Here is a 25047-nt window from a genome sequence, read left to right as displayed (position 1 = left end):
AACAGTGCAAGAGGTTTTATTGACTACAATGCAAGCTAAAGCATGAAGAAGAAACAATTATTTAAAAACACCCAAGACCCTTACACAACAAAGGTTAAGAAATAAATTAAGACTCCCAGTGGGCAGCGTGGGAGGGAGGGCAGGCCTCATTCGCTTCGGTCCTTGGGCTCTCGGTATTTCCACTGGATGTACTCAAAGACGTCCCTCTCACTGTCCACCGGCAGGGGCTCTCCAGCAACTCCTGTAAGCGTGGAGAGAAAAGAAACTTATTTTAAGAGCCAGTTTTGGAATTTAGTTAAGAGTTCAGGATTGAGAGTTGGGTGGGACTCGCTTTCAGAAGAAAATGATAACCAAGTCACTAGAAAAAAGATAACGACCACTTCCATCCTCTCACATGAGCTCGTGTTTGAGCTTTGTCACATGTATCATCAGTGCTACAAGAGGAGCCTTGTATCCCAACTATGGCCATTAAAGGGACTCGAATTTATGATTTTCCTGTCTGTTGGATCTCCGCTGTGGCCATCATGTATTATATCAAATACTCCAGTTAGTTCCTTTGCAACTCACAACGCGCTGCTGGATTAGCAGCACAGGCGTTACCTGGAAGCTACTGGAAATGCGGAGTTCTGAGCCCCACTGTGAGCCCACGGAACCAGACTCTGAATTTAATGAGGTCCCAGGTGGTTTGTATGCACTGGTATCTGAGAAGCACTGGCCTAGTCTCCCAGAGTGAAAGCCCTATTCTATACAATTATGGGGCAAAATGACAAAAAGGCATTCTCCCAGTAGAAAACAGTAAACACAGAGGACGTTGAGAAATGTTAACAAGACCCATAAGGCACAGATTAAGCAATTCTTATTCTTTACACTTTAACAGCATGGGGCCAAAGCTATCCAGTTTTGTGTGGCACTAAAAGCAACGATACCTGAGTTCCTCAGAAGTCTTAGAGATACACTTTATAAAGAATCCTTTATGGCCTTCAATGGAGGGCCTGGGAACACCTTAAGGATTAAAGCCCCTCTTACAGCCTGGGGACCGACAACACAAAGAAACTACACTAACGGGCATAGTTACTAGAAGGCTTAGAAATACACTGCTAAACCAAAACATCTTTGAAAATAACTTTCTCTCCAGATGACAGGGATTATCTCCAGTGCAGATGTAAATACTCACCAGTGACGCCCAAGGGCCGGATGGTGTATTCGTTGATTGTGAAGCCCTTTTCTAGGGCATGAGCTCTCATGTTCTTATTGAAAATATCACTCCCAGTAAAATAGAGAACACCACAGTAATACTGATCTTTGGGTATCAACCTAAAAAAAGGAACAGTAGATAAGTTTTTGCTACACATTTCAAATTTAGCAAATATAGGACTCCTAAAGTCAATAAGGAACAAAATACCTAAAATAAGTCTCTGTGGTCTGAGAACCTGAAGAGGAGACTACCGTTAGGCAGACCATTCAAGTCACCCCCCACATGCCCTGCTTAGGTTTCAGAGAACTGTGCTCCACGAGAGGTGTGGAGAAACGGGGAGAGAGGCAAAGCAATCACTGGGCACAACCACCCCCCAGGCAGGAAACTACTTCTGAGCTGTGGAAGGCGCCATGAGCTGCGAATCTGGGGAAAATAGAGTCTAGAGAGAATCATTATTCTTTGTATGTCTTCAAGCTAAACACCGTACTTTGCAAGAACATATGGCCCTTTAGGATAAAAGGGGGCTCTAGACATTTATGTCACATCCAAGATCCACAGAGGGAGGGAGAAAGGAGACAAGAAGGGAATGTTACAGGCCAGCAAGGAAGTCTGGGTAATACCTGATATCGATTCTTCTGTGCGGATACTCTTTTTCCTCATTTTTACTGGGAAGCTGGCAAACACCCTAAAATGGATATTTTAAAGAATATTTAAAGATGTTTTTAAGCTTACGGCTTAATTTTAATAAAATGTTAAACATGAGGCTATTTTTGCTTTTAATGGCGGCAGTTCTAAAAGCCTGAGCACTTTTAAGTTAGTAGCTTCTCTGAGCTTCCTATTATCACCACCTTTCTATTGTATTCATCACAATTGAGAGCCACAGGGAATACAGGTTCTAGCTATGAGCAACTAATCAGAAAAAGACCAAAACAGAAAAGAGCTACTTGGAAGAAATAATGATGATGCAGGAAAAAGAAAATAATATTCTCAGAAAACAGAAGATATTTCACCCACGAAATAAGGGCAGACAACTACAGAAAAAGAACCTTCAGGGGAAAGGTTTAAATCAAAATAAAAAATATTCTGAAGAAGTAGAAGAGTTTGAAACTGAGGAAATCTCTTAGAAATTAGGAAAGATAGAAAATAAGAAAAATTTAAAAGAAAATTAGGGAGTCATTTTCTTCCTCCTCTACAGGTGAGTTTTCATTGTACTTCTACAGTTTGCAAACAAAATTTATCCAAGTCTGTTTTGTCACCTTTTACCTTTCCAGAGAGAGGGCAAAAATTCTGGCAGTAACCCATACATATGTAAAAAAGATATAAATACCACCAAATTTCAAATTAAAAGTGTCAAATACCACATTCTTAGCCAAATACACAAGTGACAGGCCTCTGGTCCTAAAGAGTAGCCAACGTAATACACGTGTCACTAAAAGGCATACTTTTTCACTCAGCAAAATAGAAAAATTAAAATCATTTAGAATAGGTATTTTCTTTAGCTGTTCCTATGGGTGAAAGATTAACGAAATATGTTTTACCTTCAAAACATGAAACCTAACTTTTTAGGCATTAACAAGTTCCAACTCAACTTCCACCTTCGAATGGATCAGAAATTACTTCCATCTGGACTTACCAGGAGGTATTACCTTGCGGATATAGATGTCTGGATGCCGCAGGCAATGACCTAGCTGTTTGTCACATCAGTGATAGGATTTCATCTAAAGGCTTTGTTCCTTTCCTCAAGGCTAATTTTGTTTCCTGCACTTTTTCTGAAGTGCTAATGTTAAGGAATTTCTCTGTATTACTGTAAAGTCTTTAGTAGACTGAGTGGATTAGTTTTGTTTGGCATTTCAGTTAGGCAGCTGCATGCTGAGCGTCTCAGATGAAGCTGCTTCCATTTCCTCAGAGTAGCCCCAGTGTCCACTATTGCTCCTTAAATTCTTCCTGTAGATGTTTCACAGAAAATCACCCAAGGCCAAACTTACACTAAATACTGAAATTTGAATGGCACTCATCATATATACTACTATCAGAAAGTTGATTGCAGAAGCTGGTTTTTCTTCCAAATGTTATATTCACAGGAAGAACAGTTCAATTAGTTAAAGACCATGATTTCATCAGATCATCTGGAATAACCCTGGCTTTCCTAAGGTTCGATTACTATTAGTTTAAAGGGATTCGTGTTTTGAAGGTAACTTGAAAAACACATGGATACGTTTACCTTTAAGATTAGTCAGTGGTTATAGCAACAAGAGGTTTTGGAATCACGTGGATGTGGAATGAGAATGTTTTATTCCATTTTTTAAGTTGAATTCATTTTGTAGCCAATTTCCTTCCAGAAACCTAGAGATTTTATTAATAGCTTCTTTGGGCCGGACGCAGTGGCTCATGCCTGTAATCCTAGCACTCTGGGAGGCCGAGGTGGGCGGATCGTTTGAGCTCAGGAGTTCGAGACCAGCCTGAGCAAGAGTGAGACCCCGTCTCTACTAAAAATAGAAAGAAATTAGCTGGACAACTAAAAATATATAGAAAAATTAGCCGGGCATGGTGGCGCATGCCTGTAGTCCCAGCTACTTGGGAGGCTGAGGCAGGAGGATTGCTTGAGCCCAGGAGTTTGAGGTTGCTGTCAGGGCTGACGCCACGGCACTCTAGCCCAGGCAACAGAGCCAGACTCTGTCTCCAAAACAAAAAAACTTCTTTGGCTATCTCTGCTAACGTTCACTCACTTGGGGTCACTACCCCGACTCCTGCCTGGCCACCGGTCCCCAGACACCTGCTTAGCTAATTCCCCTACTCAGGTCTTTCCCTAAGTCTCATTTTCTCGAGGAGGCCACCCCCGACCACCCTTTCCACGCTGCCTCCTGCACTGCCCGGCCCCATACACTGCTCTCCCTTTTTAAAATAGCACTGACTATCTTCGCCTAATGTACTACATAATTTACCAATTTGTTTCGTTCATTGTTAACTATCAGTCCCTTCCCACAGAACTCAGTTTAAGTTCTACTTAAATTAACGGATACAACCCAAGCTTCTAGAACAGTGCCTGGGACGTACAGGTGCTTACCACACATATATCGCATTGACTGGGTACGTCTTCCCCTCCCACAGGTACTCACTGTCTCCATTCTGCTCTCCTTCCGTTTCTCCACCCTCTCACACTCTCTGTCCCCTCTTTTGTTCCCCAGCTGAATCCTTACCAGGCCACCTTCCTTCCTGATCTATTTCCAAACAGATGATACCTTATATTTGTGCAGCACTCTCTGTACAACTCCTGGAAGATTCAAAATCTCTGAAGTTATACAAACTCTAATTTGTACATCTGTACAAACTCTTCAGTGTTTCCATGTATATTATTTAATTTGACCTGCGTAACAGTCCTCTGCATAGGGCAGGTATCACTTTTCTTATCACAGTAAGAAAATTAAGGCCTTACCGAAGTAAATCAACTTGCCTAATGCCATACAATTAGTAATGGAGCCAGAATAAGATCTGGTGTCTTCTGCGTCCAAGTCTGTTCTGCTACAATGCACGCACCAACACCCGCCCCCTTCCTTTGCAAATCCCCTCTCCTTGTCTCCAAAACTGATGCAGGAGTTGACCTGGAGGGCTTCTCCTCCTAACAAATAAAATGCTGATTATAAATGTCAGAACAGCAGGCTGTAACATGACATTTTTTAAATTTCAAGGACCACGAACCACATGTATAATATCCAAACTTTATCAAAACCACCCACTGGGATGGATTCCTAGGTCACAATATAAAGGCCTTAGTTTCTTGGTCTTATTGTCATCAGAGTCTTCTATACTTTAAAAACAAATACATCAGCTTGCTTTTTTTTTTGTGTGTGACAGAGTCTCGCTCTGTTGCCCAGGCTAGAGTGCCGTGGCTTCAAGCTCACAGCAACCTCAAACTCCTGGGCTTAAACAATCCTCCTGCCTCAGCCTCCCGAGTAGCTGGGACTACAGGCATGCGCCATCATGCCCGGCTAATTTTTGTCTATATATATTTTTAGCTGTCCAGGTCATTTCTTTCTATTTTTAGAGACGGGGTCTCACTCTTGCTCAGGCTGGTCTCAAACTCCTGACCTCAAGCGATCCTCCCACCTCGGCCTCCTAGAGTGCTAGGATGACAGGCGTGAGCCACCGCGCCTGGCCTACACCTTTCTTATTCTTTAACCTGTTTTCTTCTGAAAATAGGTCAGGGGATTCCCTTTCTTGCAGGAGCTGCAGACGTGCGGCCAGGTGCACGGCCGACATGCAAAGGCGGAGTAGGGCAGTTTCCCGCAAGCCCAGCTCTAGCCAGGACGGGCGAGTGGCCTTAGTCCTTCTCAGAGCAGTCACCAGGACTCGGCTGCCCAGGCACTTACTAGGCAAAGGGCTTTTCTTTCTTTGATTGAGCAGCTACTAGGATAACCCAATCCCGCCACTATCAGCGACTCGTTATGCGCACGTACACTTGGCTACCCGCCTTTCCTTTTCAGGTTGCACACCGCCCGCTAGCTTGTAATTTTCCCTGTATTCTTGCTAGCTGGATCTCTACAGCCACTGTTGGTTTTTCTTCTGGATCTCTCTTTGAACACAGCAAAACACCGTTAAGACTATTAAAAAATGCTTCTGCCAGTCTGCTGCAGAAACACCTTCCTGGTCGCTAACTGAAGACAGCTGGTATACTTCCCCAGTAAAGAGGTTCCAGTGACTTTCACAGAGATCACTATCAGAGGAAGAGATTTCGGCTAGGGGGGTCCCCAGACTGTGGCCCAGGCACACCAAGACACTTTTCCACTATGCAAAAAATCCAACTTGTCTAGCACATATTTTTAGGATTTTACTTGACTGAATGTTTCTTAAATGTAAGATTCATGCACATTCATTTTGAGTGAATTAAAATCCATCTAAATTTTAAAAAGATGTTCAAGGGGCAAATACAAACCCTCCTTTTAATACCATTTCATGTGTATATATACACTTCTGGGCACAGAGTAAGGCTTCCAAACCTGACAGATTCGAGAACATAGATTTATTCTCCAAAGACTGACGAGAACTTTTATTTTTATCTTTCCCCCAATTCATTTGAAAACATTGGTGAAGTGTGACCAACTTAGGCAATACACTTTCACAGCCCATTAAAATCACCATGCTGAACTTAATGACATGATTTTGTGAGTGTGGTGAAATATACACGACATGAAATTTGCCATCGTAACCATTTTTAAGCGCACTGTTCTGTGGCGGTAAGTACATTCACACTGCTGCGCGGCCATCGCCACCATATGTCTCCAGAACGTTCATCGTCCCCAACTGAAGCTCTGCACCCATTAAACACTAACTCCCCATTCTCCCCTCCCCCAGCCCTGGCAAACACAATTCTGCTTTCTGAACGACATGATATTTTAATTACCTTTCTCAACCATCTTCTACTTTTGGCTAAAACTTCCATCAAATCTATGCGCTGGGACTCTTACTAATTTTAACAAGTCCACTCTCCGAAACCATGATCTCCTTCCTTTCAGTCACATAACTTGGAAAAGTGGGCCACAGAGAAAAAAGATCCAAGTGATGTATTTAAGTGACCAGAACAAAGGTAAACCTAAGAAAGAAATAAGAATCTTGATTCTGGATTTCTATTTGCCTTCCTGTTGATTTTTTATATGGGGCCATTTATTAATCTGTTTGTAATCCATTTGCCATTTGTCTGAAATCTTAAAGTATTCATTCCCTGGGAAGCCTACAGGGTTGTACAGTCCATCATGATGGGCTTCACGGTGCCAGTGTCCCCTCCGTCACCCTCCCCGGCTATATTCCACGCAACATGTTTCTTCCCTGCAGTTCTATTACATACCCTGATTTCTTTACTTTCTTTGGTGCTGTAATACATTACTACTCTTCAATCAATTCTTACCTCACTTACTGAAAAATTCTGAGTCAGAGAATATGAGAACCACTTGCTGTTTTAGGGAAAAACTCTCCGTGTGTCAATAGCATTATTGCTTTTTTTGAGCTGGGGGGTGGGGGGGGAGTGAGGGACACAGGGTCTCACTCTGTCATCTGGGCTAGAGAGCAGTGGCGCCACCACATCTTACTGCAACCTCCAACTATGGGCTCAAGTGATCCGCCTGCCTCAGCCTCCCACATAGCTAAGACTACAGACTACAGGCATGCACCATGATGCCCGGCCAGTTCTTCTATTTTTTGTAGAGACGGGGGTCTCACTCTTGCTCAGGCTGGTTTTGAACTCTGGACCTCAAGTGATCCTCGGCCTCCCAATCATTATTGATACTTTTAAAAAGCAGATTATGACTAATTACCCTGATGGCATAGATTACTTGTAAGTGGGGAATTTAAAAGAAAATACTAAAATCTTCTGAGAGTACCTACAAGAATCAGGCATCCTGCTAATTATTTTTCTCTAAGGTCTCACAGCTATCCTACTTGTTGACTGTAATACAAAGCTACAATGAAGTCACACACCCAGAATGGTTACTGAATAGTGTCCAAGGTTTTTTTCAGATGTGCTAAATAAATCAAATGAGTACTTACCATGAACTTTGTTTCACCCTTTGACAGAGTATCTGTAATAAAATGGACCTTCTGTAACTGTTCCACAACACGATGTAACAGCTTTGGCTGTAGAATCATAATTAGGGAATAAGAAAAAGAACAATTACTCTGTTGTGGCAAGAAAACATTTTATTTTTAAGAGACAGGGTCTCACTATGTTGCCCAGGTTGTAGTGCAGTGGTACAATCATAGCTCACAGCAGCCTCAAACTCCTGGGCTCAAGAGATCCTCCTGCCTCAGCCTCCCATGTAGCTGGGACTACAGGCATGCGCCACCACACCTGGCTAATTTTTAATTTTTTTTTTTTCTTTTTTTTTCAGAGACAGGGTCTGGCTACCTTGCCCAGACTGGTCTCGCACTCAAGCGATCCTCCTACCTAGGCCTCCCAAAGTGCAGTGCTAAGATTATAGGCATGAGTCACCACATCCGGCCATAAGAAAACATTTTAAGATGAGTTTTCTGATCATCTATGGAGAAATCCCTATTTTTTTTAATGTTCTAAGTACCTTTTCCTTCTAATAGAAAATTCATCATCTTATCAAACAAAACATATTTTTAGAAACCACTGTTGTCACCAGTAACATGATACCCTAAAACAAACATTATTTGTTTCACTAAATAAAAGAATTAGCTGCTTCATCTTTAAAAGGCATATATTCCAAAATCAAAAATACTTTGCCTTGGCCGGGCACGGTGGCTCACGCCTGTAATCCTAGCACTCTGGGAGGCCGAGGCAGGCGGATAGTTTGAGCTCAGGAGATCGAGACCAGCCTGAGCAAGAGTGAGACCCCATCTCTACTAAAAATAGAAAGAAATTAGCTGGACAACTAAAAATATATATAGAAAAAATTAGCCGGGCATGGTGGTGCATGCCTGTAGTCCCAGCTACTCGGGAGGCTGAGGCAGAAGGATTGCTTGAGCCCAGGAGTTTGAGGTTGCTGTGAGCTAGGCTGACACCACGGCACTCTAGCCCGGGCAACAGAGTGAGACTCTGTCTCAAAAAAAAAAAGAAAATTTTGCCTTTATGGGTTTTCTAATAGAGGTAAGGTCTCTTGATATTTTATTTTTTAATAGAAAAATCTTTATTTAATGAAAACCTGAATACTAAGCTGAGTATTTCTAAAGTATCTATGATAGTAAATAATTCTGAAAATATTTTATTAAATTTCACCTCTTTCAAATGCTAGACTGTCCTCCCAATTCCTCAAGGAAAAACAATGTGTATCCCTTCCAACCACTTACTCTGCTTTACACAGGATTCAGTCAATACAAAATACTGCAGCTGACTTTTCAGAAACATTAAAACAAAACTTATTCTCGACCTATTTGATTGTCATTTAGAAAATGATAGTCATTGTTGTGTAAGACCGATCACATTTGGTTATATATGAATTCTGAGGTACTTGTTTGGCTGATTCCGAAGTGAAGCTTGGATGGGTGAGAAGAACGTCCATGTCGCCGCTGGACTCCGCACCTGCGACAGCAAAAGAATCCATGTGGAATTCTCCATGTCAGTGCATCAGTTAGGCCAACGGGACCAAGCTGATGACACACACAGAAGAGCCTTACTTCTTATATCCTAACTTTCTATTTCACTGTGCTTCATATTCAGAATTAGTTAAAGATTTCAATTTTCTGTCCAACTATTCAGGTGTATTGGTGTAGACAGCAGAATCTGGGATAACAATAGTAATTGGCATTAGAAATAAATTGCATACAATTGGTTAATGTGTTAAAAATGTACCTAAATAACTACTCAATAATGAATACAAACAATATTTAAAAATAGCTTTAAAATACACCTATGAACAACTCTATATCTCAAATTAAATAGTATACTCTTAACTCCATAAAGGTTAATCAGAAAACTCATTTCAATTCTTGTGATTGAACTTAATTAATACACAGTAATAAAAATCACTATTATGGTATCATGGATGAGAACATAGCACTTTATAATGACTTAGACTTTGGTTTTGATCTATATTCAACAACCACATAGCTTCTGGCAAGTTATATACAGCTGTTCAAACCTTTCTTTTACTATATTCCATGAAATTCTGTCTCTACTTAGATGGATTTTTTTTTTTTCCACTTTAACTGACCTTTTTTCAGTATTGCAAATTAGGACTGACTCTACATTCCTCTAGACTTCAGCTTTCTTGTCTGCAAACTACTAAAAACTACTTCATAAGCTATCGTGCAACTAAATAAGAACATATGTAAAAGCACGGGCTATACTGCCTGATACACAGCTAGCACAAAATAGTCCCATCTATCTCCTCGCTTTCCTTCCTGATAAACACAACATAGGCCAGACATACTTTTGGTGACTGAAGATCTTGCAGTGTCTTTGTATCTTTATCCTATACATCAATGATCATTAACCAGATATTTAAATATAAAGAAGACTACATTTGAATGTTTACTGATCCCAGGACATCTATGAAAGCTATTTTAATAAAGAAAATTCTATTGTCTTTTTTCTTCTCGTTTCTTTCTCCTAAAAGCTGGATGTCTTTCACTACCCACCCACCACCAAAAATGTTTTACTCTATTTAAAAAGCAAAAATGAAAAAAAATGAGCAAAAAAGAGAAACAAACCAAGGGTCCGTTAATAGGGGACTGGATAAAATATGGTACATCCACACAACTGAATGTTCTGCAGCTACAAAAAAGAATAAGGAAGTTCTCTATATACTGATATGGAAAGATCTCCAGTATGTTACCTCTTCTGAAACTGCCACAGACCGTAGCAATGTATTCAGAATCCACTTTTTTAACTTCATTTAGTACAATATCCTAATAGAAGAAAAATTAAGTCAGTATTCCAAAAATGGCTTCTCACCAGGTGACATTCTCAAGTTTAATCAAAGAATACAATTCAGCCCACTCTTACTTGCATTTGTAACATCTCTTCACGAGGGATTCTTTTCTCAAAGTCTTCAAAATACCTATAAACACAGAGTAAGTAAACAAAAGATTCTGTAAAATTTAAATCTCCTTAAAAAGTAAATTGCCTACCATAACAGGTATCCTCATACCCGCAGATCATTCTGACAAAACAAGGCTAGAATTATTTGAGTAAGGGGAGGTTTATTCCTTAATTAGATTGAAATTTTTAAGTGTTATCTCTTGTAATATTCCACTGACTCCATCTAAACTTATGTGTAAATAAGCTTCATCTTCACATAACAAGAATAAATAAATTTAAGTTAGTGCACGTTTTCAAAGTAGACTGCTCTCTACTGGCAAGTCAAGGGGTTACAGTTTACTGCTCTTAAATCTTGCAAAATTATCATATGTTAAAACATCATCCTGCAACAGGGATGAACCTTGAATGCATTATGCTAAGTGCAAGAAGCCAGTCACAAAAGACCACATATTGTATGATTTCATTTATGGGAAATCAGTGGCTGCCTGGGGTTGAGGAAGCTGGTGCCATAGAGCGGTGGCACTGGGGAGCAAAGGGGAATGACTGCGAATGGGTATGGGGTTCTTTTTGAGATAACAAAAATGTCCTAAAATTGACTGTAGTGACGGGTTGCACACCTCTGTGAATATACAAGAAGTCACTGAATTGTACACTTTAAATATTTTAACTGGATGATATATGAATTATATCTCGATAAGGCCATTACGAAAATATTATTTGAATATGAAATAATGTCTAGGCATATGTGTAAGAACAATGACGAACCTGTTCAAAACCAATTCTCACAACACCCAGGTTCTTCTGAAGACCTCCATTTACTATGCAAATGCAAGGGAAGTGGGAATCCCACCATCTTGGTCTCTTACTGGCTCAAAATTTTGGAATAGTAGTGTAAGTTTTAAAATATTATCGTAAGGCATCAATAGGAAAATTCAGAAGGTTATTAGGACTGAATCACCAACAAGACTATATAACACCAAAGAAGATATATATAGCACTTATGTTCTATAACTGTAAATAATCAATTAGAAAGGGGGTTCCCAGATTATATGTGGCACACGAAATAATTATTGATGCTGACACAGATATATGCCTATTAGTTATTCCTATATTGTTATTTAGGTGTGGGGTTTTTCCTTTTATTAAATTTAGTTTTTCATGTTTATGTCCTATCTTCTCAGGTAGACTATAACTTCCTTAAGGGCTACACTGAATACATCTACATCTTTACCCCACACCGAGAGCAGTGCTTTGCACAGTGTAAGCATGAAATAACACCCGCTGACTGCCTGATGCACTCAGCTCTATGTATTTTAAGAGGAAGTTCCCTGCTAAAGTCAAGAGAAGAGGGAAATTCTCGAAATAAGGAAAAAAACTAGAAAGCAAAAACAAAGGCTTTATTATGTGAACAAAGGCATATACTCATAGGAGTCCACAACAAATCTCAGTATTTCTGAATAGCAAAGTGGTTGTGTTTAGCTAAGGTTGAAGAGTCGTTATGGTATATGAAAGAATATCTATAAAATTTCTACTTTCACATCTCAAGTGTCAAAAGAAAATTTGCTATCTTACCTCAGCCCAATTCGCTGATGATGATTCAATTTATCTTCATTTTTTCTGAGATCTGTATATAAGATAAATAAAGTTGAGGTATTAATTTAAACATTTTTTGGGGGGAAAAAATGCTAACCTCAATGACCCTTTTTGCAAAAAACTACCTGGGGAAAAATACATTAAAATGACTTTGAAAACACAATGAGAAAAAAAATTTCAGATATTAAGAACTAGACAAAAATGACTCTTCAAATCAATATAGTAAAAGCTAACAGCTAATTTCATGATTTTTATTTACTGAATCAAAATTTCAATTACATTTGTATGAAAAAGTAGATAAAACATACAAGGATCATACCAAATTTTACTGGCTATAGCAAAAAACAACCTTATAAGAACCAGCATTGCTTCATTTACTGTTGGTTTTTTTTTTTTGAGACAGAGTCTCACTCTGTTGCCCGGACTTTAGTGCCGTGGCATCAGCCTAGCTCACAGCTCTTGCTCAGGCTGGTCTTGAACTCCTGACCTCAAGTGATCCACCCGCCTCGGCCTCCCAGAGTGCTAGGATTATAGGCATGAGCCACCGTGCCCGGCCCATTTACTGTTAATAGCAGCAGTAGTAATCACAACTTGTGGATGTTTTATGATTAATTAGGTTTATTCGTATTACTCATTTGTTCAATGACTCCTACATTCGGTTAGTACTGAGTGCCAATTTGTGTAGGCATTGTGCTAAAAAGCCTATTGAAAGGAAAGGTATTACTGTTCCTTCTGTTTTTTTGAGACAGAGTCTCACTCTGTTGCCTGGGTAGAGTGCCGTGGCGCCAGCCTAGCTCACAGCAACCTCAAACTCCCGCGCTGAAGCAACCCTCTTGCCTCAGCCCCCTGAGTAGCGGGAACTACAGGCGTGTGCTACCATATTCTGCTAATTTTTCCATTTTTAGTAGAGACAGGGTCTCACTCTTGCTCAGGCTGCCTCTAACTCCTGGCCTGAAGCGATCCTCCCGCCTTGGCCTCCCAGAGTGCTAGGATTATAGGCGTGAGCCACCGTGCCCAGTCTGCATCTTCATTTTTTAATTTAAAAAACCATTGCAACATCCTATCTTAAGTCTAAAAATGATTTAGTTCCATCTCGGTGGGCATGAGTACAGTGGTGAGCCTCGTTAAAAGAACAGCAAGAAAAGTATGCTTCAAAAGCAATTCCAATAATCACCCTTATATTCACAAATATATAAATTCCCTCTGAGGATATAAAATGGAAAAAAATAAGCATCTTCAGGATACATGGACCACTTAATACTTCCCACAGTTGTGTGCCCACACAAAACACTAAAGTATATGACTGAAAATGAAATGGAAATATTGAGTTTGTTATGCAGATATATGTAGTTATAGATATCAACAGTTTTATTACATATCTGTGAATTGTAAAATATTATAAAAACCAGAGCAGCAGATCCTTGATACTATCAAGAAATGGAACTGACCACCTCTGGGAAACCCACAAATTCTTGACCGCTTTCACGAACCATTTCACTCAGATAAACGGTACACGCTATAAACACAGATGCAGACGCCCCTCTGAGATGTACATGTAGAGCTCATTCTCCAGCTACGTGACTCACACAAATTCTGAACTTGGTAATATGACTAATTAATCATGCCTTGTAACAGTCAGTTACCATTTTTAAGTAGTACTCACTATGTGCCAAACACTCTGCTAAGTGCTTTACATACATTATTGCATTTAATCGAACGAGAGAGGTATACCCATTTTGTAGCTGAGAAACTAAAGCACTAAGTTCACTCATTCTAATAAAGTGGTAAAGGTGGGATTCAAACCCAGGGCAGTCTCCAAAACCCATTCACCTAACTATTTGGGTTGCTTTCGAATAGCTGAACTCACAAATACTAAATCCCAAAAGCCATGGATGAACTTTAATGATTCCATACATATACGGCTCACACCCTTGAAAAGTATGAAGAGAGAAATTATATTTAAAGGAGTGTTAGATTTAAGGAAAATGTTTTATAATTACTTGACTTAGGCTCTATTTTTATCACTTCTTTGAAAGTAAAAATTCCTTTAATAAGCATTGCAAATCTCTTACAGAATCTTTCCCAATATGTAACTTAGCTTTTAGTCTTTGTTTTCTAAAATTTTATTCAAGAAACAAAGGTAATTTAAATATTCTAAAAATCTACAAATGATAATTATTTCATTGCCTTTAAACCAAGAAGCCACTTCTTGCTCTTCTTGCTTTTCTGAGTTACAAACCTAAAAATCTTTAAGATGGTAATGCAAACTATACCCTGTGTCTACTCCCTACTGCACAGTTAAAAAGAAAATCTTGTCATTTGTGTCTACTGATTAAGAAGAGGTTTTTTAAGTTCAGGTTTGTTAGAACATTCATGGTCTTTCAGGACAATATTTAACCTGGAATTACTGACCTATGGTCGGTCATACACACCTTCTAGTGTCTTAATACCTTCATCTACGAACTTCCTCGCTGCAGATGGCCTACAAAGAAAGAAAAGCACTGTCTCAGTGTCAGGTGAAACTTGGGATCCTCCTAACAACCATGTCGTCTCTCCTCAAACAAAAAGAGTTGCTATTAAGCAAATAAGACCTGCTAAAATGTTGCATGATCACTTTGGTAATGTTCAATTTTATCCAAAGTAAAAATTGTTGAAGCTTCAATCATTAGGAAGACAACCATGAACTTGGACATGATAAAGATGTCTAAGCAGCTAGCTGTCACAATGCCCACGTACAGACACATGGGCACTTGAGAACTGTTTGTTCATCGTTACTGAGGGCCTATGATGTGACACACACCCTCCTGGGTGCTGAAAATACAGCAGGAATAAGAACGTGGGAGTAGAGAGATAACAGACACATGTAAACAAGGCCAGGCGCGGTGGCTCACGCCTGTAATCCTAACTCTCTAGGAGGCCGAGGCAGGAGAATCGCTTGAGCTCGGGAGTTCGAGACCAGCCTGAGGAAGAACAAGACCCTGTCTCTTAAAGGAAAAAAAAAAAAAAAAAAGACACATATACAAACAAGAAAAATATCAGGTAGAGAAATTAAAATAGGGTGATATGACAGAGTAGCTAGGTCCTAGTTTAGGTTGAGTGCTGAGCAAAGGCCTCTGAGATAATATTTAAGCTGAGATTTGAACAGCAAAGAGCCAGCTACCTGGGGGATCAAGGGAAAAAGCATTTCAGGCAAAGTAAACAATTAGTGCAAAGGCCCTAAGGCTGGCATGAGCTTGGCTTGTTCAAGAGAAAAACGAGTATGGCCAGAGTAACGTAAGTGGTGGTATTAACTGCCTCTCGGCAATACGCAGTGGTCACACTCTATTGCGCTTTTTGAGCCACAGTAGTAAGTTCGGATTTTATTCTGAGTGCAATGGGAAGCTACTAGAGGGCAGCATGCAAAGCAGTGAAAAAATATGATTTCGGTTTATAAAACATCGCTGTGATTGCTGTGTTCATATGAATAAATCAGGACATCAGAAATGACTGAAAATGCTTTTATACAATGGCAGGGACAGAAAAAACCTTAGAGATTAACCCAACTTCCCTCTCATTGTACAGGGAAGGACACTGAAACCTAGAAAGCTGAAGTGACTTGCTAAGGTTACAAATCTAGCTGGTGGTCGCACTGGGACCAGTGCCCAGATTTCCTCACTCTCTTCCCACTGTACCCATTACAGCATCATCAAGCAGGAACAGGGATCAGAAACAAACACGGACACACATGCGTACACACACAAAAGCACAACAGTCTGGGGCCACGGTGTCTGGGGACAGATAACCCTAACAATTCAGTAACCTGTGCAAATGTCACGGTACTACGGTGTGGCACAGAAACTGACGCTGGTGTTCGGAAGGCAGTGTAGCACAGAAGAAACACAACTGAACTGCGAGTCCCAAGACATGGGCTCTAATCCTGGCTCTGCCACAGTCAGCCACTTTCTGTATTCAAGTTTCAGTGTTCTTGCCTGGAAAAGAGGATAATATAACAGATGCACTCTCAAACACCTTCTAATGAAAATTTTATAATGGCCTTCGGTCCCCAAAACTCCATGTTCATTTTCGGTGTGCTAAGTTTAAGTATTTAATATATTTTAAATATATTAAATATACCTTCATAGAACATACTGCCATTTAAGGGGACAATCATCATATATTTAAAGGAATGCCTTGTTCCATAAAGATGAGAGATAAACAAAGCATTACAGCCTTTATCTTTTTTTTTTTTTTTTTTAGACAAGGCCTCACTCTGTTGCCTGGGCTGGAGTGCAGTGGTGTCACCATAGCTCGCTGCAACTTCAAACTCCTGAGCTCAAGTGATTCTCCTGCCTCAGCCTCCTGAGTAGCTGGGACTGCAGGCATGCACCAACATACCTGGCTAATTTTTAGATTTTTTTTTTTTTTTTTTGGTAGAGACAGGGTCTTGCAAACCTCAAGTTTGAGGCTGGTGTTGAACTCCTGGACTGAAGTAATCCTCCCACCTCAGCCTTCCAGAGTGCTAGGATTACAGGCATGGGCCACAGCACCTGGCCTTTTTTGGGGGGAGTTATGGGAAGGAGCCTAAATATTTCAATGTTAACCTTTACTTTGTCCAGTGTCAAAGAGGCCTCCTTTGGCGCTAGCTCAAATATTAAGGTAAAGATTCTTTCACTAAAAAATGCCTGAAGGATTGTTCCAAATTCATAAGGTAGTACAGAAAAAGGTCTCAATGCTTAAGGTAAGTACATGCTCAGAGAAGCAAAAGAGGCAATGAGAAGTACACAGAGCAAGTGTAGTGGAGGGGAGAGGAAGGAGGGATTGTTTCTGGCTGGGGATCACACTGGTTTCATGAAAGAGGTTAGCATTCGCTTTGCATGGGGCTTCCACCAGCGCAGCATCTGGAGGGAGCATGGGAAGAACCGGCCTCAGGTGCAGAAACTATGAAGGGTGAACTGTACGCGCTAAGGCACAGAGGTCGAAAAGTACAGTTGTGAAGAGAAACAGCATGTAATTTAGTTGGGCTGACATGAGAAATAAAACCAACCTACTACTGTGTCTGCTTAAAAATTTGTTCTTACCCAATGCCACTAACTCGAGTCAGGAAATTGATGGATGAACTCGTATCATCCTGTCGAATCTTTAAGGGAAAAAAAAAAAAGTCTAATGATAATTTAGGAATGCTTTGAGGACCTAAGTGTTCTCACTGGAAATATATCAGTCTGCTAAGAGAGCCATTTACATTTGCCTGGATAACGTATTCATGTATAACCTAGGTAATTAGAGGTGAATAACAGAGTAGCTGAAGATGTCTCATCTCTAAGTGAACCAATATTTTTAAAAGGCCTATTCATAAAAGACCAGAAGTGATACAATTCCTATCATAGGGTGAAATAAAACCATAAAAATGCCTTGGAGAGTTTAAGCATAGAAATTCTAAAAGATAATGATTTTTTAGTCAAAGCCTCTCTTTTCTGAAAGGAACTGAATTGATGCTAAGTTGCTTAAATGTCACATAAAATAAGTGAACATTTTATAGGAACAACATTCAAATTTTTAAAAATAAAGCCATCAACCTCACTGATCTCCTTCCCTCTGAGTCTCTCACCAGTGTGGCATCAGTCACCCTCCAGTGATGCTCCGTGACAGCTGCCATAAAGGCAGACACGAAAATCAAAGAAGTAAACAAGTTAAAATTTTACCTTTTCCAGTTTACGTAATTTTCCAGTTGCTAAAAACTCATCAATCTTTTCAGCAATTTTTGTTCCCACTCCAGGCTACGTGGAAAATTAAAAATATAAAAATCATATAAATATAATGCTTACCAAATCACTAAAAGATAAAGTAAAAAGTAGGAAATGAAAAACAAATTAATACCACATGACAAGGTTTAAAACAAAGGATACAGAAAATTGAACCCCAGTAAAAAATTCTCCCAGAGGCAAAATGCATAAATGATTGACAAAAGGGAAAGCCCAGTAAAATAACTGTAAATATCTCATTTATTTAAAATTAACTTTTGGTATAGAAAAATTAGAAAACATAGCGTTGCATAAAGAATACGAAAATCCCCCATCAATGGCATTACCCTGAAAATTAAAATGACCTATAACCTCATCCCCTAACATTTGGTATATATTACGTCACTTCTTTTCTGCTCATAAATATAAGCAGAATTATGTGTGTGTGTGTATATGCTTTTTACTGAAGACAACATGAACAAACTTCCATGTCAGTAAATAAACACAACTATGGGACGTGCGATGGCTGCAAAGCACATCACTGTATGAATGTGTGATAACTTACTTAACAAATGCCCTATAGGTGAACATTTAAATGGTTTCCAATTATCTGATAATATACCAATGCTTTCACAAATTTCCTTTAGAGCAGAAGTTCTCAAGCCTTTGCACACATCAGTATCACCTGGGGGACTTGTTAAAATGCAGAATGCCAAGGCCCACCCTAGAGTTTCTGACTCACTGCATCTGGAGTGGCGTCAAGAATCTGTTTTTCTAAGTTCCCAGGTGAAGCCGATGCAGCTAGTTTAAGCACCACACTGTGGAATCACTGACATTTCCACCTGGTACACCCACCACATGCGACAATTTAAGTTTAAATTAATTAAAAGTTAAAATTCCATTCTTTGGTCACACTAGCCACATTTCAAGAACTCAATAGCCCAGTGTGGCCCGTGGTTGCCACTGGACAGCACTGCTCTAGAATATGAGCTCTTGGAGAGCAGAGACCCTGTCTTTTCATTGCTTTATCCCTAGTACCTGGCATGTAGGTGCTTAAAAATTATGAACTAATGAACCCATGTATACACATATCTCTACTGGTTTCCTTAGGACAAATTCCTCAAAGTGAAATTAATAGGTCAAAGGATATATACATTACACTTTCATTAGCAGTAAATGAGTGTCCTTTTTTTTCACATCTTTATCCACATTGCATATATTTGATAATTTCATAGGCATTATATATTTTAATTTGTATTTTGTATAACTGTATTTTGTTTTAATTTGCATCTTTGACTATTAGTGAAGTTGAACTTTCTAATGTTTACTGGTCCTTTTTAAACATTCAGTATGCATAATAATATGTGTCTCTTAGCCCTAAGTTCACTCATCTATATTCTTGATTTATCTAATATTTAATAAATGTGCCTAAACTATTGAATGCATTTTCAAGTTCCGAAAATAGCAATTATCAGACAGAAATGAAAAGATTTAGAAGGCAGAATAGATTAGAAGAGGGAAACTGCTCAGACTTCTCATTTCCTATACCAGAAGATAAAAAGAAAGGTTTGAGTATTAAATTTATTAAAAATTTTAAATTTATTACAATTATTTTACTTAATAACATACTGACTTCAAGCAATTTAGACCCAGGCTTTTTCTATATGTGACATTAAGGAATGAAAGGCAAATTAAATTATTCATTCTGGAAATTTCAGATATCTAGAATTATTGAGAAGCACTCACATGTGCTACATAGTAGGTCTGTGATTTTTAAAACAATAGTGAAAAGGAATAATGATATTTTTACATTAAGTTCAGTCTTAAGCAAAATAAATTTTGGCTACTTTTGTATTCTTTTTAGGGATATATCATAAGCTCAGATTTGGAATGAATGTTCCAGAACTTTTCAGTTTTTCTCTAATAAATGAGCAGGTTATTTATAATAAACATAAAAAAGAAGTACTGTACAGTGTTGGTAAAAGAGGAACAGAACGGAAGCAGGAGAGGTTCCTGAGGTCAACAATGGGTCAGTTCACCAAGACAGAAACTCAGAATTAGAATTAAAGTCTAATGTATTTATAACTTACTTGCCTAGCCTGTCTGGGGAGGATACACTGACGATGGGAACTGCTTATGCCATAGAGGATTTAAAACCTGTATACCAGAGCATGATTTGGATTGAATAACAAATTCAAGGTTAAGATGTGGCACATGATTAATGTGGATAATTTGCTACTCCATCATAAGATGTACAAGATTTCTGGTAATGTTAGGACTTTGAAGGGTGAAAATATAAGGACAATTATGGTTCATGCTCTCAAGACTCTCAGGAGAAAGTTAAAAACAAGCAAATATTAATACTTAAATTCGAGAGGACTTTTGTGAAACATAAATAGGTGAAGAACAACAGAAGGGATGATAACTATCAGGACCTGAACTAATCAAAATCCGTAGCAGTTTGGTATCTTTAACAAAAGATGAGTAACACATGGTCCTTAAATTTGTGGCGCTTTGAATTTTAGTGAGATACAGAGGAGAGACAGCAATCTGACTATCAATAGGTAGACGTTCCCAGGATATTCTTAGTGATGTTACAGGTTGAGCAGTCCTAACCTGAAAATGCAAAATCTGAAATGTCCAAAATCTGAAACTTTTTGAGCACTGAAATGATACTCAAAGGAAATTGCTCACTAGAGCATTTGGGACTTCAGATTCTTGGATTGGGGATACTCAACCAAATACAAATACTCCAAAGTATGAAAAAATCCAAAATCCAAAACACTTCTAGTCCCAGGCATTTCAGATAAGGGACACTCAACTTGTATTACACATCAGCAAGAGACGTGACCCTCTAAAATATGATACACTACTAGTGTGAACAGGCTTCATGGAAAGTACTTAATAGAGAACAAGGCTAAATGCCATAATATAAAAGGGGCTTAGTCACGTGCTTATTAGTAGGTATGATCTCTTTGGGGAACACTCACTCTCACTAACTCACGCAGGTTTCTACACCTGGGGACCAGATACGCTGGCACCACCCGGTCACTATACTCTCCTTAAGCACCAATACTCAAGCTGAAATTCAATGTGAGAATGAGTACATGTGTATAGGGGAATGCAGAGAAAGAAAATTCTAATTACATATATTTAAAAAAATTTAAATCCACCCTCCCCCAAATAAAAGAATTCTGAGTTTAAAAAAGTATGCTTGAAACAGCATTAAATATTATTCCAAGAAATCAGGAGCAGTGAAATCTGCCCGCGTGGGTCAAGGCAGCTTCACACAGGTGAGGTTAATTTTATGGGAACCCACTAAATTTGTACTCATGTGAACTCTTCAATCAACTTGCTCACTACACTTACCAACTTCTTAGCTTCTGCTCCACTCTTTATTTTATGTGGGTATTTTGCTATAACAGATGCTGCTTTTCTATAAGGAAAGAAAAAAGGAAAACCAATTAGAAATCCAACAAGAACTTAATATTTCTTAATGGAATACATAGGCAAGCAAATAATCACCTAATACTCTCACCAAGATAACTAATTTTCTACCTTCATTTAAAACTCAGATGAGCTGACAGACCACCTACTATAGCTCTAACTTTTTAAAAGTATCTTAAAAATCCTCACATTTGAAGACAATATGATTTTAACTGTATATGTAACATTAGAGAGATTCAGGAGACCAGCAGTCTTTCCTTTTCTTGGGAATAAGTGGAAAATATTGTTACCCCCCCTTTCTTTAAGCCAGTAAAATTTAGCAGTAGGGGGCCTTTTTTTTTAATAGCTAGTTTTTAAAAATTGTTCATTATGCCCTCATAAAAATGTGCCACTGTATTTGAATTATTAGGTAGCAAATCTCCTTATGGATGTCTATTTTAAAATTCATGGTTTCAAACTGCATCCCCCATGACCTCTTATCAGTTTTTTAAAAATCTGTTCCCATTTCAGTTGAACATAAAGCAGCAACCTGTGATTCTTGCCCAGCTCCACACATATCGAGCTCAGTGATCTGGTGACAGACTGGCTACACCCTGGGAGCTCACTGGTGGTATCCTGTTTATAATTTCAATGCTAAATGTAGTTTAGAGATGATGTTGATAAAAAGCAATAGTATAGCTAAGTCTAAAGCATAAATACTGAATAGTCCTTGGAACCTTGGATTTTCATACTAGTCTAGCATGTATGAACTTTTAGATTTGAATTTCAACTTCTCTATAAGTATATGACTGATGATGAGTCTGGAAAGGACATATTTATAAGCTAACGACTGGGTTGAGGGCAATTTATGGAGGCAATTATTTCAGGAAAGGCAAGTAGTTCAGACATGGGGCAAAGCCTGAAAGGGAAGAATTAGATCATGAAAGGTCTTTCGTATGGCATAATGTATTTGGGCTTTAACAAAGAGAAAATTGTATTTAATTATTTCATATACCAGAATGACAAGATCAGATAACTATTTTCAAAAGACTATTTTGGCCATGATCAAGAGAACTGTATATTGGGGAGGGGAGGAGTATGCAAGGTGGTAGGGCATCACCTGTTCTTCCAGACTCATTTCTTACTTGATCTTATCATTTAAGCAAACTGAATTATGACTTCTACAAAATGCTATACACTCCTTCATATCTCAATGCCTTGGCACATGTTGTTTCCTTTGTCTAGATTACTCTCCCTCTCACTTATCCCCTGATAAGCTCCTTCAAGACTAAATACCTGCTCTCTGAAGACTGCTGAAACCCAGATAGAAGACAGGGTCAAATCTCTCTGTTTCTAGATCATCAGATGTGTGGATAACAGTACAATTACTTTACATAGGAAGTCACAGGAAGAAAGGAAAGGAGGGGGCATAATCAGTTTTAAATTATGTTGAATGGGAAGGGAAGAAGGGAGTTGAGATAAAGGGAATATAGGGCTAAAATGTGGAGAAAAACCCAGTGAGACACGGATTTGGAGTCACTGACATTAAGTGGTATTCAAAGCCAAGAATGGCAGGATTGCCAGGGATAGCATGGAGGTGAGAAAAGAGGGCTAAGGGCAGACTTCTGGGAACTACAGGTTGAGTATCCCTTATCCAAAGTGCTTGGGACCCAGAAGTGTTTCAGATTTTTTCAGATTTTGGAATATTTGCATATACATAATAACATATCTTGGGGATAGGACCCATATCTGAACACAAAATTCATTTGCAGTGCAAATATACCTTATACACACAGTCTGAAGGTAATTTTATACACTATTTTTAATAATTTTGTGCATGAAACAAAGTTTTGACAGTGTTTTGACTACAACTTGTCACATGCGGTCAGATGTGGACTCTTCCACTTGTGGCATCACGTTGGTTCTCAAATAGCTTTAGATTTCGGATTTTCAGATTAGGGATGCTCAACCTGTACCAACATCAAAACGTAAGACAGAAGGAGAAATGAAAGAACAGAAGGGAGTGCCATCACAGAAGTCAAGGGACTTTCATGCAATAAGCTAGTGGTGAATGCCACTGAGAGTCCAATAAGATGAGATATAGGTGAGAGCATTATCAGAGGAATAGCAGGATGGAAATTACACTCAACGAGACAAGGAATGACCGGGGATGAAGTCCAGGCAAGGAATGCAGATTATTCAAGAAAACTAAATGTAAAGTGAGAAAGGAGACAAGGTGCTAGCTAGAGGGAAGTTAAGATTGTTTTCGTTTCGTTTTAAGAGCTGAAGGACTTGGATATGTCTACAGGACAAGGAGCAGAAGCAGGTGGGAATAACGGATAGGATAAGGCTTCTGGTGAGATAGACAAGGAGGGGATCCCATGAAGGTGTCAGGATCAGCCACAGCCCATCAGATGGAAAATGTGGTTCCTTGAACACATCTATTTCCCAGTACAGACCTGAACACGGTCTTTCACTGTGGCTTAAAATTACACATCTCCAGTAATTCACCGATGATGATGGGAAAAATATGTATCTGGCTACAACTATTTTCAGCCAGAACTGGGGACTTCTCTGAATGGATCCTACAGAGCTCTGCCTCTGTCCCAAATTCTTCCAGAAATATTGTGTAAGGTACCACCCTCGGTTCTTGCTTTTTTCCCCTCTTGCAGATGGACCCAATATCCACCGGACCCTCAGTCCTGTTAATGGGCACACCATACAAGGGCACCCCAAAACGCATGCTACCAGAGAACACCGCGCTGTCTCACCTGTAAGCATTGTACTTGTGGATGGCCTGGCTCACGTTCTTCTCAAAGTTTGCGAGTTCTGAAATGGCAACAACAGGCTCGGGTGAACAAGAACCACGAGTAAACAAATGACAACTGCGTTTCCTGGAAGGGGATGTGGCAGCCTCTGAGGGACAGTGACCACCCGTTTCTCCGCGGGCCAGACCAAAGGCAGCCCCAAAGCGATGAGCCAGGCGGCCCCGGTAGGACTAACAGTCACGGGCGCCGAGGCAAGATCCCCACGGAAGACGACCCGCCGCAAGGGGCCGACCCCCCCACCGGGCTGTCGGGGCGGGAGAGAAGGAAGGGAAGGCAGTGGGCCGGAGGGGAAAGAAGCAAGTCCCCGGGCCCGGCCCGGTGCTAACCCGTGAGCATGTCGGTGATTCCCCCGTTGAGAGTCTCCTGCGGCGCCTTCCGCTTGCTCATGGTGGCCTGCACCCGAGGACCCCGCAGTGCTCAGGACCAGGGACCGGCGCCCTCCCGGCTTTAAGGAGGGAGCAGGACTTGGAGACCGGGCACGAGCGACCCAGACCCGGGGCGACCGGCGCGACCGGCGCGACCCGCACGACCGGCGGAACAATGGCTGCCTCTGACAGGGGGCGCGGCGCGCGGCGCGCGCGGTGACGTCACGCGCCGGGGCGGGGCCAGAGAGGCGGCTGGGCCGAGAGGGGGTCCAGCTGGGGATGGGCTGGCGGTCGCGGGAGGTGGGCTTCCTGTGCGAGAACCTGGACTCGTGACGGTTCAGCAGGCGGGACGGCAGGAGACCGAGCCCTGCCCGCGTGCGAATGTGCGCGCAGGGAGTTCCCGAGGCGCGACGTGCTCCACACCCGGTAA

The 25047-nt window shown here is 40.2% G+C and overlaps 1 protein-coding gene across 1 annotated transcript; it reads right to left on the bottom strand.

Moving 5' to 3' along the window:
- POLB (DNA polymerase beta) lies at positions 1-24791 on the bottom strand. The gene is made up of 14 exons (XM_069485298.1): positions 24579-24791; positions 24196-24253; positions 21368-21434; positions 17960-18034; positions 17339-17397; positions 14714-14763; positions 12261-12312; positions 10653-10707; positions 10483-10555; positions 9157-9227; positions 7733-7819; positions 1816-1880; positions 1175-1314; positions 1-241 (listed from the first exon to the last, which is right to left on the bottom strand). The coding sequence occupies exons 1-14, from the start codon at positions 24637-24639 to the stop codon at positions 147-149; spliced, it is 1008 nt and encodes a 335-aa protein (XP_069341399.1). The 5' UTR covers positions 24640-24791; the 3' UTR covers positions 1-146.
- Between the last annotated feature and the right edge of the window lie 256 nt (positions 24792-25047).

The sequence above is a fragment of the Eulemur rufifrons genome, chromosome 12 (genome assembly GCF_041146395.1).
Source record: "Eulemur rufifrons isolate Redbay chromosome 12, OSU_ERuf_1, whole genome shotgun sequence".
Classification (NCBI taxonomy): domain Eukaryota; kingdom Metazoa; phylum Chordata; class Mammalia; order Primates; family Lemuridae; genus Eulemur; species Eulemur rufifrons.
Note: the sequence above shows the minus strand (reverse complement) of the source record. Positions and strands in the feature narration are given on the sequence as shown.